The following is a 14,880-nucleotide window of genomic DNA, read 5'->3' on the forward strand; positions in this document are numbered from 1 at the left end:
AAGGTAACCTTAACCAATCTGACTGACCCTTCTTTGTTTTTCCCCTTCTCTAAAGGTTACCCTGATCATATGGTCTTCTCTGAGTTCCGCAGACGCTTCGACGTGCTGGTCCCGCATCTGACCAAGAAGCACGGGCGCAACTACATTGTCACCGACGAGAAGAGGGTAAGCATCACCTGTCTCCCCACACACTTTTCTTCCATTTAAGACCACCCCATAAGCCCATTAACTGCTGTTCTGTGTAATTGATTATGACAACGCCATGGACCCAGAGCTGTTGTCATGATTAATGGGCACTGGGCACATCTGTTTTATCATGGAGTCCTCTTAATCAGAACAAAACTGGGGACTCCATGCTTCACATCACACCCCATTACGAACCTCACTCAGGTGGAGCAAACAAGACCGGAGAGATGTGCCCAGGCTCACTTACTTAAAAAAAAAAGCTATATTGAATTAGACCCTTATAAAGTTGTATTGAATTAGTCTCTGTGCGGGTTGTGCAGAAAGTTCAAAGCCCAGACAAATCAATGGATGTAATGAAGTGCTATTTGAATAGAGGAAAAGAGAGTGAGGACGAGACAGCAGTTGGGCTTTGGGTTTTTTTTTTTCCAGTCTTTGAAAGCCTGTTTCTTGCTCAGCTACTCCTCTGCAGTTCCAGTGCTCTGGACCTCTTCACCTGGCTAGACACCTTTCTCTTCTTCTAAGATCTCAACTCCTTCGTTTTGAACTTTCAGGATATTTCCTTTTGCAAACCTTGGCCCGTAACTGAAGCTCCGTCCACACAAGAATATTTTTCTCTAAAACAGGAACATTTCTAACTGATCTGGCCTTGTGTCCCAGAATGGTTATTTTCTAAAACCTCCAACCTGACCTATAACCCCAGTAGTGGTTTACATACAACAATGGTGGATAACATGTTTGTTGTTGTGCTGTAGCAGCTGCAGAACCTCATAAACGACAAATCCTCTCTCTACGGTGCTCATTCCTAACTAAAGGACAAGTCTAGAGTTGAACAATGCCACACCAAACAAGGAGAGCAGGGAGTTACAGCACCTTTTGGTTTTAGAAACCAAAAAGCTATATATGTAATTGTGATACACAGCAAGCACAGTACACACTGCACACAATGAAATGTGTCCTCTGCAAGTAACCCATCACCCTTGGTGAACAGTTAGCAGCGTGTGGGGGCGGTGCTTTTCCATCAGTGGAACCTTGGCAGGATTTGAACCCACAAGCTTCTAATTATAAGGCCATGTCCTTACTGCTAGACCATCTGATTTATTTGCCCAGTCCTGTCACACTCATAAAGAGCCAATATGAAATAATTTAGTCAACAGCATCATTTAGTATTGATATGTCCTCCTGAGTCATCATCTTCTCTTTTGTTGCCTCAGGCTGTTGAGGAACTTCTGGAGTCGCTGGAGCTGGAGAAGAGCAACTACCACATGGGCCTTAGTCGGGTGAGTAAACAAAAGCCTCCCTCAGCCGCTTCTGGGAATCGGCCTCATCAGTCATGGAAGAAACACCAGGTGTTCACACCTATACCAATTCCAACACGACGGTTCACAGCTACATTAAAGCAGCAGTTCATCGCTCACGCAGGTCTTCATCACATAAAAGCAGCAGTTACCATCAGCATGTAGACATAAACAGTCTTATAAGGCGGTTTCTGTATCACTTTTAACAATTAGGCGACTTATTTATAGCCGTGGTTGCCAGATGGCGTGATTTCCATTTAGATTGTGGCGTGGGGTTGGTGCATTGTGTACTCTGCCGTCAGCAGCAGGCAGGTCCCTGCAGGAGAAGCCTTCAAACCAAGACAGAGCCAGAAAGGATGATTCATATTCCCGCATTGTGAAACACTTTGCCTTTCGGGCCAGCAGTTTACCCAGCATGCCTTCCTGCTGGCAGTGTGTGATTGTGACTCTTGACGGACCCTGGGAGTGGAAGGTGGCAATTAGCCCACCAACACCCACTTTCCCTCAACCCTGTTCCCAAAACACAAGCAGCCATGACTTTAGGAGTGCCCTGGAGGGATGCAGAGGCCCATACTGCGACAGGATCAATGGTAATAACAACCCCATTAAAAGGTGATTAGCAAAATCAACACCTAGGGCCATAATAATAAAGATTAGTGTGTGGAGCTTGTTGGATAATCACTTCAGTTTAATTTGAAAAAAAAAAACAAAACAATAAAACACAAAGATAGTATCTGCAGTTTCGTAATGTTTCAACCATTCCGATCGTCGTGTCTGTCAGGCTTTAGTGTGCTTGAATCGAACTCTACTCCGTTCCCCCCCTTGGCGCGATTGGTTTTGTCTGGCGTGAACACAGTAATCGCGCTCAATTGCGCATCAAAGCAACCGCACCAAGACCCACAAAAAGAAGTGGATCAAATACGGATCAAATCACGAACTGAACCAAAACAGGAGCAAATGCTATCACATGATTTGAGAACAGTGAATTATGGGATAATTTTCACTGATTTTTTTTTTCAGTTTCATATGATTAATGCACGCCTAGTTTTGTGCCTTGGGCGACTTCAGTCCATCAGCTTATTGTTTTCAAGTCATAACCGATCTACATTTTCAAAATGTATGTTTTGCCTAAAGTGGTAAATTAATGTAATAAAATATAAAATTGCCAGGGTAACAGCCAACCCACATAAATGTACTTCTATCTGTCACGTCCCTCCAATTTCTCGCGAACACAGTCCACAACAGTTCTCGCATTCTGATTCCTTTTGGTTCGCGGCTTGAAAACTCAAAGGTATGCCGTGGTCAGTTTTTTTTTTTGTGATTATGATGTTGTTATGATGGTGTAGGTCATAGCTTTTGAGACTTGATATTTTTAAGTGAAACTCAGAACTAACCTCCTTATGGCTATGCTACCCGTGAACTTGTCTGGCATGTTCCTGGCCTATTAGTTGACATGGAGAGGTCACCTTTGTTGACCCTTGTGAGATGACCTCTTTGCCCTGATGGTCAGATTGACCTTCAGCTCCTGGACAGGAGAACAAAGCAACGAATATGAGCTGCACCCACGCATTATTGAAGAACCAAGGCAGCAGACCAGCTTTCCTAAAGGCCCTTGCCTTTTGTGGGTGATGCATCCACCCCACACAGTGTGGGCGTAAAAATCTGCTCTGCTCATTTATCATCTTGCCTCAAGATGAAGTCTTCACTTGTACAGAGAGTGTAGGTCTCTCAATGAGATATTTTCTTCTTGTGAAAGAGACACTGGATTGAAGATGGAAGTGTGGCCTCTTGGATTCCAGGGCTATCAAACCCATGCCTGTCATGACCGTCCATCAGCATTAATAAATACTAATGTAATTATGTCACAATGACAATTTGATGAGAACATGGCTGTTAAAACACTAAACCTCTATATCACCCTGTCAATTTGACTTTATGTTCTGAGTCTTAAGCATGATTTATTGTCAGGATCTGGTCCGGAGTTTCTGAGTTTCCTGGTCGTTTTCACCTGTGTCTGCCTGTATAAAGCTGCTCTGTTTGTTTCTGTTTGCCGTTGCAGGTGTTCTTCAGGGCCGGAATCCTGGCTAAATTGGAGGAACGGAGGGACATCCAGACCAGACGCAACATCACACTCTTCCAGGCTGCCTGCCGAGGGTTCCTGGCTCGGCAAGCCTTCAAAAAGAGGAAGGTGAGAATCAACATTTTTTTACCACTAGTTTTTGTGTGTGTGTGTGTGTGTGTGTGTGTGTGTGTGTGTGTGTGTGGGGGGGGGGTTGCTCTGTGCTGAGAAGTGGAGAAGTTTCTGCTCAGCTCTGGAGACCCGAACATCCCCTCAATCACGGCCCGTATTGATCACAGACCCCTGGCGCTCGGCCCATCCATTCTAGTTTTTCCTTCACCTTAGTCCCTATTTCACGGGTTTGGCGGTTCTGGGTCAGTGTCATGCCAAGTTCGGCTTGTTTCCTGAAGTGCCCCGTCCCTCCCCAGCCTTCTCAGCCCCACACGCTGCCTGTGTCATGCTTCTAACACCTCGTCACCACTCGGAGGGGCCAGCTCTTCCCCCCGCAGGCACATGGGTGAGCTCCGGAGCTGTCCTCCACCACCAGAGAGTGTGTGATAAGGGATGAAAGTGGGATGTGGTATTTGTCGAGCGACTGCTCAGAGGCTCGCTCTCATGCGGACGGTCCGTTTCTGTGCTGATACGGGGCTTTGATCCCAAGTCGCCGACCGTGCTTCCGCTGTGAGTACAAGCTGCACCCGGTGGTCTGCTGGTTGTTACAGCCACTCCGGACGCAGAGAAGCTGCTTCACCAGCGCGGGGGTGAGAAATGCCATTATAGCGGCGGGGACAGAGCGCCGTGCTGTGTCAAGGGAAGATTAGAGATTAGATTAGAGCCCGCTCTAACTAATTTAAACTTCTCTAAACCTACGCCCAGTCTACTGAGCGACCCTGCTGGGAGTAGTTTCTCCTTTTTTATGTGGTTCACTTTGGTTAACTCGCAGATGCTGTTCTAAACAGTTAAAGCAAAATCCATTTACTTGTCCCCATCTCAGATAATTTGCTCATGGGCGGCGGTTTATACATTTTTAGTGAGGAGCTGGTTTCTACCTGTAGAGCTGTTTTTATCTCTCCTGTATAGCGTGAAGTGGGCCTTGCTGCAGCTAAATAGCCTAGAGTAGCATTCGTTCCATGTTTTTAAAGCCTCACACTCTTTGACATTCAGCAGAAGCAGCGGCAGAGCTCTGCGGTGTTCTAATTATACCGTTGCCTAAAGTCACGTTTTACTCCAAGGGGAAAGCAGGTGTGTGAATCAAATATGCTCTACAGAAGAGAAGTAATAATAATAATAATAAAAAAAAAAATGCATTTATAGGCGCCTTTCTGACACACAAGAACACTGTATAATCAAACCATACAACATACAACAAAACTATAATAAAAGACAATATAATAGGGCTGTAACAACGAATCGTTCTCAACACGACTATGCGTTTCGTGGGCTTTTTTTTTTTTTACACGCGTAGTCTTATTTAGCAGACATCTGGCCTGACCCGCCCATTTCTCCTTCCACGACAAACCCGCAAGCTCGTCAGCCCACGGTGCCACTGAGGTTCCACTGAACAAAGCACTGTCCACACACACTGCTCCCCTTTCACGCTGTGTTTCACCAAGGGTGATGGTTAAAAGCAGAGGACATGTTTCGTTGTGTGCACCCTGTGCTGTGTTGTGTTTCACAATGACAATGACTTCACATCTTACCTCTGCATCCCTGCCACATCAACACCATCTGAGCGGCTGTTTTCTGCAGCAGGCAACATGGCCGCAAAGAAAAGAGTGAGCCTGAACCAGGAGCATTGTAATTTTTGCATTGCAATGCAAAGTGTCTGAACAAAGAGCTTGTGGTTGTGTTCATCTGCAAAAGTGTGTACATTGTAGTGTGGAGAACAAGTTCTGACATTCAAACAAATCCTGTTCAATTTTCTGATTTGTATCATAAAGAAATTATTTATTGTTCTGGCAGCTCAGGTGGCACTTCACCAGTCTATATATTTGGCAGATGTTTATATTTGGCATTTTCTAAAGATTATACATCTGTTTTTGAATTAAGGGTTGGAAATGAATGCTTTTCTTGTTTTTTTTTTTATCCACAAAGAATCGACTTAAGAAACTATTAATCAATTATTAAAATAATTAGTTGCAGCCCTACAATGTAATAAGGGATATATATTATATAAAACGGTTTTGAGTGAGGATTTAAAGTGCAAGAGTGAGTTGATATTTCTGAACTCGGGTGATAGTGAGTTCCAGAGCCTGGGTGTGGAGCAGCTAAAAGCTCTGCTCCCCATAGAGGTAAGACATGCCGAAGGGACATTAAAATGGACAGATGGGGATGATCTGAGGGTACAAGAGGGAGCTGCAACCTGGAGAAGGTAATAATATATTAGTAACACATTATTTAGCTACAAAACGTCACATTCATTAAATTGCATACATGTTTTTATATTACAATTCAAAACCAATCAGTTAAATTAGTTTTAAATAGTTCTAGTCTTTTGTTTTAATAAGAATAATTCCCAGTGAGAACAACTAGCTAGCTAACTAGATTATATGTCATGCCTATAACTAATAAGCCATGTAATGTAAAAACCATGGATGCGGAGGCTCAGTTACCTCCATTATCACCTGAAAGTCCATACTGACATGCTATTTAGTATGCATTTAGGATCCATTTGATTTTAATATGTAACCTTATGCTTATTATATTAGTAATAAGATATGGTATAGTGTTTTTTTAGAAAATAATGGGTAGCTGGATAAGTGACACGGCAGGTCAGCCAGTACTAAAAATTCTACTGCAGCCAACCACCATTTTTGTATACACAAACCTGTATTTCTTGTCAATGTTTTCTCATTTCCTTACACTGGCAAGTTTTAATGCCACTTTAAATGGATAACTGAGTCACATTCTTTTTGGAAAGCTTTCATTGAGTGACAAACTTAGAAGATACTCAATCCATGCTGCTCTTTTTTGCTGAGCTACACAGTGAGGCGGGTTGTGGGCAACTAATGGGGTTTCCAGATAATTGTCTGTTGCTGGCAGGATCGGAGAAAAATCTTGGCTCTTGCTGGGTGCCAAGGGGTATTGATGTTTGGTTTAATCACCAAGATCTTGGGTCCACTCCAGACCCATTTTGGGACATCATTTGATGGGACCTTTTGAAAATGAAGGCCAACCACAGTTGCCATCTCTTTGTGTGGAGTTTTAAAAAAGGAAAGTAATTCCATTGTGGGGGAATATGTTCTGCATCAGTTGACATGAAAGTGAATGTGATTGGGGGGGGGATTCTTTCCGTCACTGAACTCCCACTCCTGGGCCCAGAGTGAATCGCTTCGTAAGGGGGTCTTTCCTCAGGACTTCAATGGGACCCATTCACTGGGCTTCCACCAGGGAGGCTTCCTGGCCCACACAGTCTCCCTTCACAGGGTCTCCATTGTACAGCCAGACTCGGCCCCTTTCTCCTGGCCAGAGGTGCTGCACTGGTAGAGACCAGAGTCCTTCAGACTAGAGATCCACACCTATGACATTTGTGGCTTTTTTAACCTCTTCTCTTTATTCCACTTGCAGATCCAAGACCTGGCGATTCGTTGCATCCAGAAGAACATAAAGAAAAACACCGGGGTGAAGGGTTGGCCCTGGTGGAAGGTCTTCACCACCGTTCGGCCGCTGATTCAAGTGCAGCTCACCGAGGAGCAAATCCGTGGGAAAGATGTGAGTGTCCGATGCTGTGTCCTCCACTTTATCCATTCACAGAGCATCCCTCGTCCCTCCAGGGGCTCCGTATGACTAAAAAAACGTTCCAGTGTTCATACCGGTCTTTACGTCCCCATCTCTGGAGGCTTGAGAACAGACCCTGTGTTTGCAGAGTTGGAGGTTGCGTGTGTGGAAGTGTGAGGAGAGCTATGACTGGGTCTTTGGGGAGGAGATGCTCTGCAGAGGAGCCGGTGGGATGAAACGGATTTCTCTGCCTCCTAACCGGAGCGCATTAGCATATCATTTACATTTACAGCATTTATCAGACGCCCTTATCCAGAGCGACTTACAATCAGTAGTTACAGGGACAGTCCCCCTGGAGCAACTTAGGGTTAAGTGTCTTGCTCAGGGACACAATGGTAGTAAGTGGGATTTGAACCTGGGTCTTCTGGTTCATAGGCGAGTGTGTTACCCACTAGGCTACTACCACCAGTATCAGAGGAAGTGTGAGTGCGTGAGGGGCCAGTGTGGCCCTCTGTGCGTTATGCCCTTGTGTGTGTATCCGTTTGTGCCGGTGTGTGAATTTGGCACAGGCCTGCATCCCGCTGAGCACCGCGTAGTCATGCAGACAAGCGTGCTCCTCTGAGGGGACCCGCTGTTAAAAAATACACACTCACACCCCACCGGCCCGCCACAAGTTCCCTGGAGAGACAGTCAGATTGCCTCTGCCTTGTTATGAGATGCGGCATGTAGGCCTGGGATAATGAAGGATGTAATATCTGACCCGGCTGCCTCTTGGTCTGTTCTGCATCCCAGGAAGAGATTCAGCTTATGAAGTCTAAGCTGGAGAAGGTGGAGAAGGAGAGGAATGAGCTGAGGCTCAACAGCGATCGCCTGGAGAGCAGGGTGAGCTTCACAAATGCACGCATCATCCGGGCCAAATGGCCAGTCCCTGGAGTTGTAGTGACGTGTGTGTGTGGCCTGTAGATCACTGAGCTGTCGTCTGAGCTTGCGGACGAGAGGAACACTGGGGAGTCGGCCTCGCAGCTGCTGGAATCGGAGACCTCTGAGAGGCTGCGCCTGGAGAAGGACATGAAGGAGCTTCAGGTGGGCAGCACACGTGACTTGCAGTGACTCCTGAGATTTAGGATGGATCCAGTCCACTTGGTCCATTTGGTTTGAATGGATCTGATCTTCTAGGTTCCCTGCATGAAAATCTGATTAAAACAGCAGGCATAAAATTGACCAGGAAAAGTGCAACATGGAATTATGTATTATACTTACTTTTGTTGCATTTTTCAGATGCCCTCATCCACATTTTTCACTCAGCGTTCAGTGCTCATGGACACAGTGGTAGTAATTGGTGTTTGAACCTTCGAATCTGTGGTCCTCTGGTTCATTGGCGAGTGTTTTACCCACTAAATAGAAACCGACCACTTTGGTCTTTGATTACATCCAGAAGGACAATCAATCAATGAAAAAAAAAAAAGATTTATTAGCTAAAATAAACAACTAAAATGAATAAAGGGATAAATTCCTTAAAATAAAATTACTCACACATAACAAGCTAGAGTGAAATCAAATGAATAAAATAAAACATATACACTTGAAAACCATATAGATCTCAATATGTTGCATATAGAATGGAAATCATATAGAATGGACCAAACTGGAAACTGAAATAAACTGTAGGAGCTGCTGGTTTCTAAAGGAGAGAGATTAGCTGTCGGAAGCTGGGTAATGTGCTCTGGGACGCTGACATTTGAAAGCTGGTGGCCGTTTTTCGCTTTCGCCCTGACATTTGACATTTGCTTTTGTGTGGGTTTTTTTGTCGACAGCAGGCGGACGCTGTGAGTGTTGAAATGGATTTTTTCCACCGAATGCGTAACGGCGCAGTTCCTGCTGAGTGTGTTGGATGTGTTTAGAGTGCCCCTCTCAAATCTGAATCAGGGAATTGTGAGATGTGTCTGTGTGTGTGTGTGTCTCACCAAGTGCGTGTCTCTTTGGATCACAGGGCAAGTTCGATGCCATGAAGAAACATGTGGATTCCATGGAGGTGGAGGTGATGGAGGCTCGGCTTATCCGTGCCTCTGAGCTCAATGGAGAGCTGGAGGATGATGACGCTGGTTAGTGCCTTGACCCTCTGAGAAAATCCAGGACTCTTACATTTCAAAATGGATTAAGTATTTTCCTCACATAAAAAACTCTATACTGACAACATGAAAAAAGTTTTGGCAAATTTATTAAAAATAAAAAAACGGAGAAATCACACAAGTACTCAGGGCCTTTGCTCAATACTTTGTTGATGCAACTTTGGCAGCAATTACAGCCTCAAGTCTTTTTGAATATGATGCCACAAGCTTGGCACACCTATCCTTGGCCAGTTTCACCGATTCCTCTTTTCAGCAGCTCTCAAGCTCCATCAGTTTGGATGGAAAGCGTCGGGTTCACAGCCATTTTAAGATCTCTCTAGAGGTGTTCAATCGGATTCAAGTCTGGGCCCTGGCTGGGCCACTCAAGGACATTCACATTGTCCTAAATCCACTCCTTTGTTCTTAGGGTCGATGGTGAAAGATGAACCGTCAGCTCAGTCTGTCATTATGGGTTGTTGTATGTAGAATTCAAGGGAAAAATACATTTTGGAATAAGGCTGTAACATAACAAAACGTGGAAAAAGCGATGCGCTCTGAATACTACCCAGATGCACTGTATTTACGTAAGCAGTGTTCCCTGAAAGAGTACGCTCTGTCCCCTGGTCACGGCCTTTACTTACCAGGTAGGGGGCAGAATAGAGAGGAAGTCGTGTCTGAACCTCTCACATTTATTGCTGTCAATGCAATTGATTTTTCTTTTTAAATTAAGTCATGTTCGTTCCCCCTTTTTATTACTGCAGTTCGGTTTAATTAACATCGATTCAGCAGGGCACAGGAAGCAGCGCTCTTCACAATGCAGCCTCTACCTGTGGAAATTATTTGTTCTGCTGAATGCAGCCTCTGAGAGAAAATTTGTAAAAAAAAAAAAAAAAAAAGTTTATTGGTTTTAAAATGATTGCTCGTCACTTGGTCTAAGTCTGCTGGACCGGCGCCGTCCACAGTTAACACAGTAAAAAGTGATCAACCATGCCGGAGTAATATTTAGACTGTGCTGCTCGGGCTTGTACAGGTGGGGAGTGGAGGCTGAAGTATGAGAGGGCCATACGAGAGGTGGAGTTCACCAAGAAGAGGCTGCAGCAGGAGTTCGATGACAAGCTGGAGGTGGAGCAGCAGAACAAGAGGCAGCTGGAGAGACGGGTGGGTACCTGGACATGCAGAGACTTTTTATGTTCATTCTATTCATATTTTTATCCCTACAAAACCATGGTCCTCACCTGTTGGTGAATATGAAAACATATTAATAGACAAAAACAATACACGGAAGGGTTTACAAAATACTATACACACAGACACCATGCAATTTTTATTTTTAGTTCAGTATTTAATTCAGTATTTGAACCATATACAGTGGGGGAAATAATATTTTAATCCCCTACTGATTTTTGCCCACTAACAAAGAACTTATCAGTCTATAATTTTTATTCCAGATTTATCCCAAGCTTACAAAATCAGACAGGGATCAAATAATCATTTCCCCAACTGTAGTTGTAATTGACATGTATTTTGATCTTAAATTGTTGATTTCTCATAACAGTTTTAAAGTTTTCCACATTTTAAAATGTCAAAAATAGAAACAAGAAATTTTTGCGGCCAATTGCTTGTATGTGTTCAGTGTTAAGTCTTTTTTTTGGTTTTGTTTAGTAAAGTGTATTAATATCCGTTTCTAGTAGATTCACAGAATATCTTCAGTTGATTCTCTTTATTATCTGTGGATAGAGCTGGTTACTTTCATAGGTGTCTTTTTTTTCTTGCGCAGTTCTCTAGACACCTTGTAAGGTACCATGCTGAGTGTACTGTTCCTCACCAGGTACCTCACGGTGGAATATGGGCGATTAGGCCACCCTTAAAGCAGTGAAGGTCCTCTACCCTGTTCATCTCTGCAGGACTCTTCAAATCACGGCCTTAAAGGGACAGAGTTCTGTCTTCCTTCATAGTCAATCAGGCACGAAGCCTCTGTGGCCAATCCAAGTCAGTCATTATCATCCGGACCACCTCTGAGAACTGAACAGAAGGCTTGGATTTGAGCTCGGCTCTACTGCTCTTTTGCCTGAGGCACCTGCCAGTAGCAGGGCTATCACAAACGCACAAAAAATCAGATTCACGTATCCGTTCGTTTGTGTGTGTTTGTATGCACAGCTGGCCGACCTGCAGGAGGACAACGAGGAGGTGCAGCGCATGTCTGCACAGCTGAAGAAGAAATGTCAGAAGCTCACAGCTGAGCTGCAGGACACCAAACTGCATTTGGAGGGTCAGCAGAGCCGCAATCACGACCTGGAGAAGAAACAGAGGAAGTGAGTGTACACACACACACACACAAACACTGCAACCAAACATAGGCTAATTAGTGTGCTCAAGTAGCAGTTTGGACAACCATATTTTTTTCCCAGTACCCATAATGCACTTTAGCTGAGTTCTGAGTCTCTCATACTAAGTTTAGGTGTCTAAACAGGGAATAAGGGACATGGAACCCTTTGAGTTAATGATTTCACACAGCCTTAGGGGCTTAGGGGTCATGACCCAGCTGCTGCTAACAGGCTGCCAGGAGGTCTGGTGACCACTGAGTAAAACCTGGGCTGCTAAGCCCCTTTTGGCCGCTGGGGAAATGTGGAGCTCAGTGCCTGTCGCGCCTGTCACCAGCCTGAGGAATGTGTGACGCTGGTGGAGACGAACGCTGGTGGAGGGTCTCCAACCTCACATACCATCACGCAGCCCCCCAGATCTTGCAGGAATGGCCTCGTGTATATACCGCTCACTCATATTTACATATGAGACATATGAGACAGAAGGGTGTTCCATGTTTGCGGAATATACTGCCCGCACTTGGGGCAGTGGTGTCCAGCAGGTAAGGAAGTGGAGCCGTAATTGGAAGGTTGCAGGTTCGAATCCCGAGCTGCCAAAGTGCCACTGAGGATCCACTGAGCAAAGCACCATCCCCACACTGCTCCCAGGGCGCCTGTCATCGCTGCCCACTGCTCACCAAGGAGATGGGTTAAAAGTCGTGATATCTATTGCACTGTATTTTTCTGTGTTTGGCCCCTCTTTTATTTATCAATATATTTTTAATGTCTGATTTACATTTTAGTTGAAATTTGTTCATTTATTTTTTAAATTATTATGCTTTTCTTTGGTCAGTGTGTACTGTGGTTAAATGTGCTCCACAAATAAATAACCCACCACGTTAACCCTTTATTACTACTGGTGTAGATACAGACATAGAGCAAGGAAGGAAAAAACAGAGATCAATTGAGATTTACTTCTGATGCCTCATGTTATGAGCTTCCCATCATGCCTTGCTAGCCGTTAAACCGCTAAGTTGGGTCACAGTTAAGCCCCTCCTTAAACGCTCACACACAAAAGTTTTTTCTCTCCAGTCCAATACAACAGCCAGCCATGCTTGGTGTTTTGAAGAACCGCAGGTACACTGTATTTACTCTTCATTTAGTGTTTTAGGGTTTGTCCTTGCTTTTCTTTTTCTCCTTTGTTCAAGTAAAGCAGTTCTATTGAGGGCGGGTAGTAATTAACAATGATAAATGTCAAAATGAAGGTTTTCAGTGAGCCATACAGTGAGTTGACCTTTATGATCTGTAGATATGTGTGTGTTGGGAGTGTTTAGAATGTCTTTTTGAATTTTGGGCCCATTGGGAATTATTTCCCATATCCATATGGTAGCTCTCCAGAGGTCATGTGTGTTTGTGCGCATGATGTCTATAACTCTATGGGAGTTCAGGTTTTGGTTGTTTGTGTGTGTGTGTGTGTGTGTATATATATATGTATATGTCAGGTTCATTACTCTCTCTCTGTACAGGTTTGATTCGGAGCAGACTCAGTCTCAGGAGGAGGTGCAGCGGGAGAGGAGCCTGAGGGAAAAACTGAGTCGCGAGAAGGACATGCTGACCGGCGAGGTGTTCAGCCTCAGACAGCAGCTGGAGGTGAGACAGAGCGTGTGTTATTTTTCTGCGGCAGAGAATGTTGCGATCTGCGCTTAGTTTGATTTCCTCCCGCTTCAGGACAAGGATCTGGAGATCTGTGCACTGAACCTGAAGGCGGAGCAGCTGGAGGCGGAGCTTCAGGATCTGTCTTCTCAGGAGACCAAAGATGAAGCATCTCTGGCTAAGGTCAAGAAGCAGCTGCGTGACCTCGAGGCCAAAGTCAAAGACCAAGAAGAGGAGCTGGACGAACAGGCCGGCACCATCCAGATGCTGGAACAGGTATTTAACTTTTTCTGTGGTATGGTGCATTTTTTAAACTGCAGGAGCGAAAAGGAGGAGCCAGGTTCTTTATTGGTCAGAGAAAACACCTATAATATGCAGCAAGTCCTTGTCATTAGCACTGTCATTATCTTGTTTTTGGTTATGGGTCAGATCTATGCCTGCTTCTGCCCTTGTTACAGTCCAGTACTGTAGAGACCTTTAAAGGTCCCCTATCATGAAAATGTCACTTTGTGAGATTATTTAGCATTAATACGAGTTCCAATTGCCAGTCTATGGTCCTGCTGTGGATAGAAATGGCGATAGGTGTAAAGAGTGCTTTGGCCATTCTACTTCGCCGCCTAGATGGCTGGATCTGGAATTTGTTCCTTTATGTCATAAGGGGAAAGGCTACCTCCCGTTTCTCATGCTTTGCCTGCTCAGAGAATTTCCCCACTCCTCCCCTGAAAATTTAACTGCAACGACCATGATGGTTTTCTAATGTGTGAAGCATTGCATTTGCATGATGATTGGGTGTGAAAATGAGCAAAAATTAATTTTTTTAGTCCAGTCATGCAAGATGCTGTAGAAACGATGAGTTTACTTAATTTCTTTGGAAAAATGGCTTCCTGTCTGCACCAAACATTGTGGTTGGTGAATATAGTGAAGACCTCATCTCCGCGAATGCCCATTTACTTCTATAGGCCACTCTCCTCCTAGTCCTGCCTCTCTCCTCCTCATTATCATTTAAAGCGTTAACAATAATGGATCAAGTGATGGGAAAAGAACTTGATAATTATCTATTAATTATCTTTTCTATTTTTTCTACTAATTTTTTTTTCTAGTTTAGTTTTTCCGTTGTTAAATCTAGTCAAATTGAAAATGGAATTTTTTTTTGCCGTGTTAAGCCACTTCATTTCTAAAGTGTAGCATTACAGGAAGACTATTGCAAATATTTATTCATTAGGATTGCATCCAATTAGGATATCTGAAATTGAAGTCCTGATCGGGATTAAGTATTGAGTGCTTGGTAAAGAATATTTGTGTGACTGACCAATGTGCCCTGCAGGCTAAGTTACGTTTGGAGATGGAGATGGAGAGACTGCGGCAGACACACTCCAAAGAGTTGGAGAGCAAAGACGAGGAGGTGGAGGAGATCAGACAGTCCTGCAGTAAGAAAGTAAGAGTTCTGGCACTGTTGTTGGTGTGAAATTGCTTTCTATAATTATAGCCACATGCGAGCTGCTCGCCCTTATAGTCCCATGAGACTTTGATTATGCTTAAGATAGTTTTCTTAAATAGACAAA

General features: G+C 44.3%; 2 protein-coding genes across 15 annotated transcripts in view; one reads left to right on the forward strand and one right to left on the reverse strand.

The window, feature by feature from the left end:
• myo18ab (myosin XVIIIA b) overlaps positions 1–14,880 on the forward strand; it is a 73,083-nt gene that overhangs the window by 44,062 nt on the left and 14,141 nt on the right. For all 14 annotated transcript variants that reach the window (XM_029000359.1, XM_029000361.1, XM_029000362.1 and 11 more), the window contains 12 exons: positions 56–165; positions 1,398–1,463; positions 3,541–3,669; positions 7,108–7,251; positions 8,050–8,139; positions 8,221–8,340; positions 9,248–9,359; positions 10,396–10,523; positions 11,523–11,677; positions 13,192–13,315; positions 13,394–13,594; positions 14,643–14,753. In XM_029000359.1, coding sequence (XP_028856192.1) covers positions 56–165; positions 1,398–1,463; positions 3,541–3,669; positions 7,108–7,251; positions 8,050–8,139; positions 8,221–8,340; positions 9,248–9,359; positions 10,396–10,523; positions 11,523–11,677; positions 13,192–13,315; positions 13,394–13,594; positions 14,643–14,753 — 1,490 coding nt within the window. The remainder of the gene's footprint in view (positions 1–55; positions 166–1,397; positions 1,464–3,540; positions 3,670–7,107; positions 7,252–8,049; positions 8,140–8,220; positions 8,341–9,247; positions 9,360–10,395; positions 10,524–11,522; positions 11,678–13,191; positions 13,316–13,393; positions 13,595–14,642; positions 14,754–14,880) is intronic.
• pipox (pipecolic acid oxidase) overlaps positions 10,788–14,880 on the reverse strand; it is a 29,528-nt gene continuing 25,435 nt past the window's right edge. The window contains exon 9 of the transcript XR_003751641.1: positions 10,788–11,657. The gene's annotated coding sequence lies outside the window, so the exon portion shown is untranslated. The remainder of the gene's footprint in view (positions 11,658–14,880) is intronic.

This window comes from Denticeps clupeoides, chromosome 13, assembly GCF_900700375.1.
Source record: "Denticeps clupeoides chromosome 13, fDenClu1.1, whole genome shotgun sequence".
NCBI lineage: Eukaryota > Metazoa > Chordata > Actinopteri > Clupeiformes > Denticipitidae > Denticeps > Denticeps clupeoides.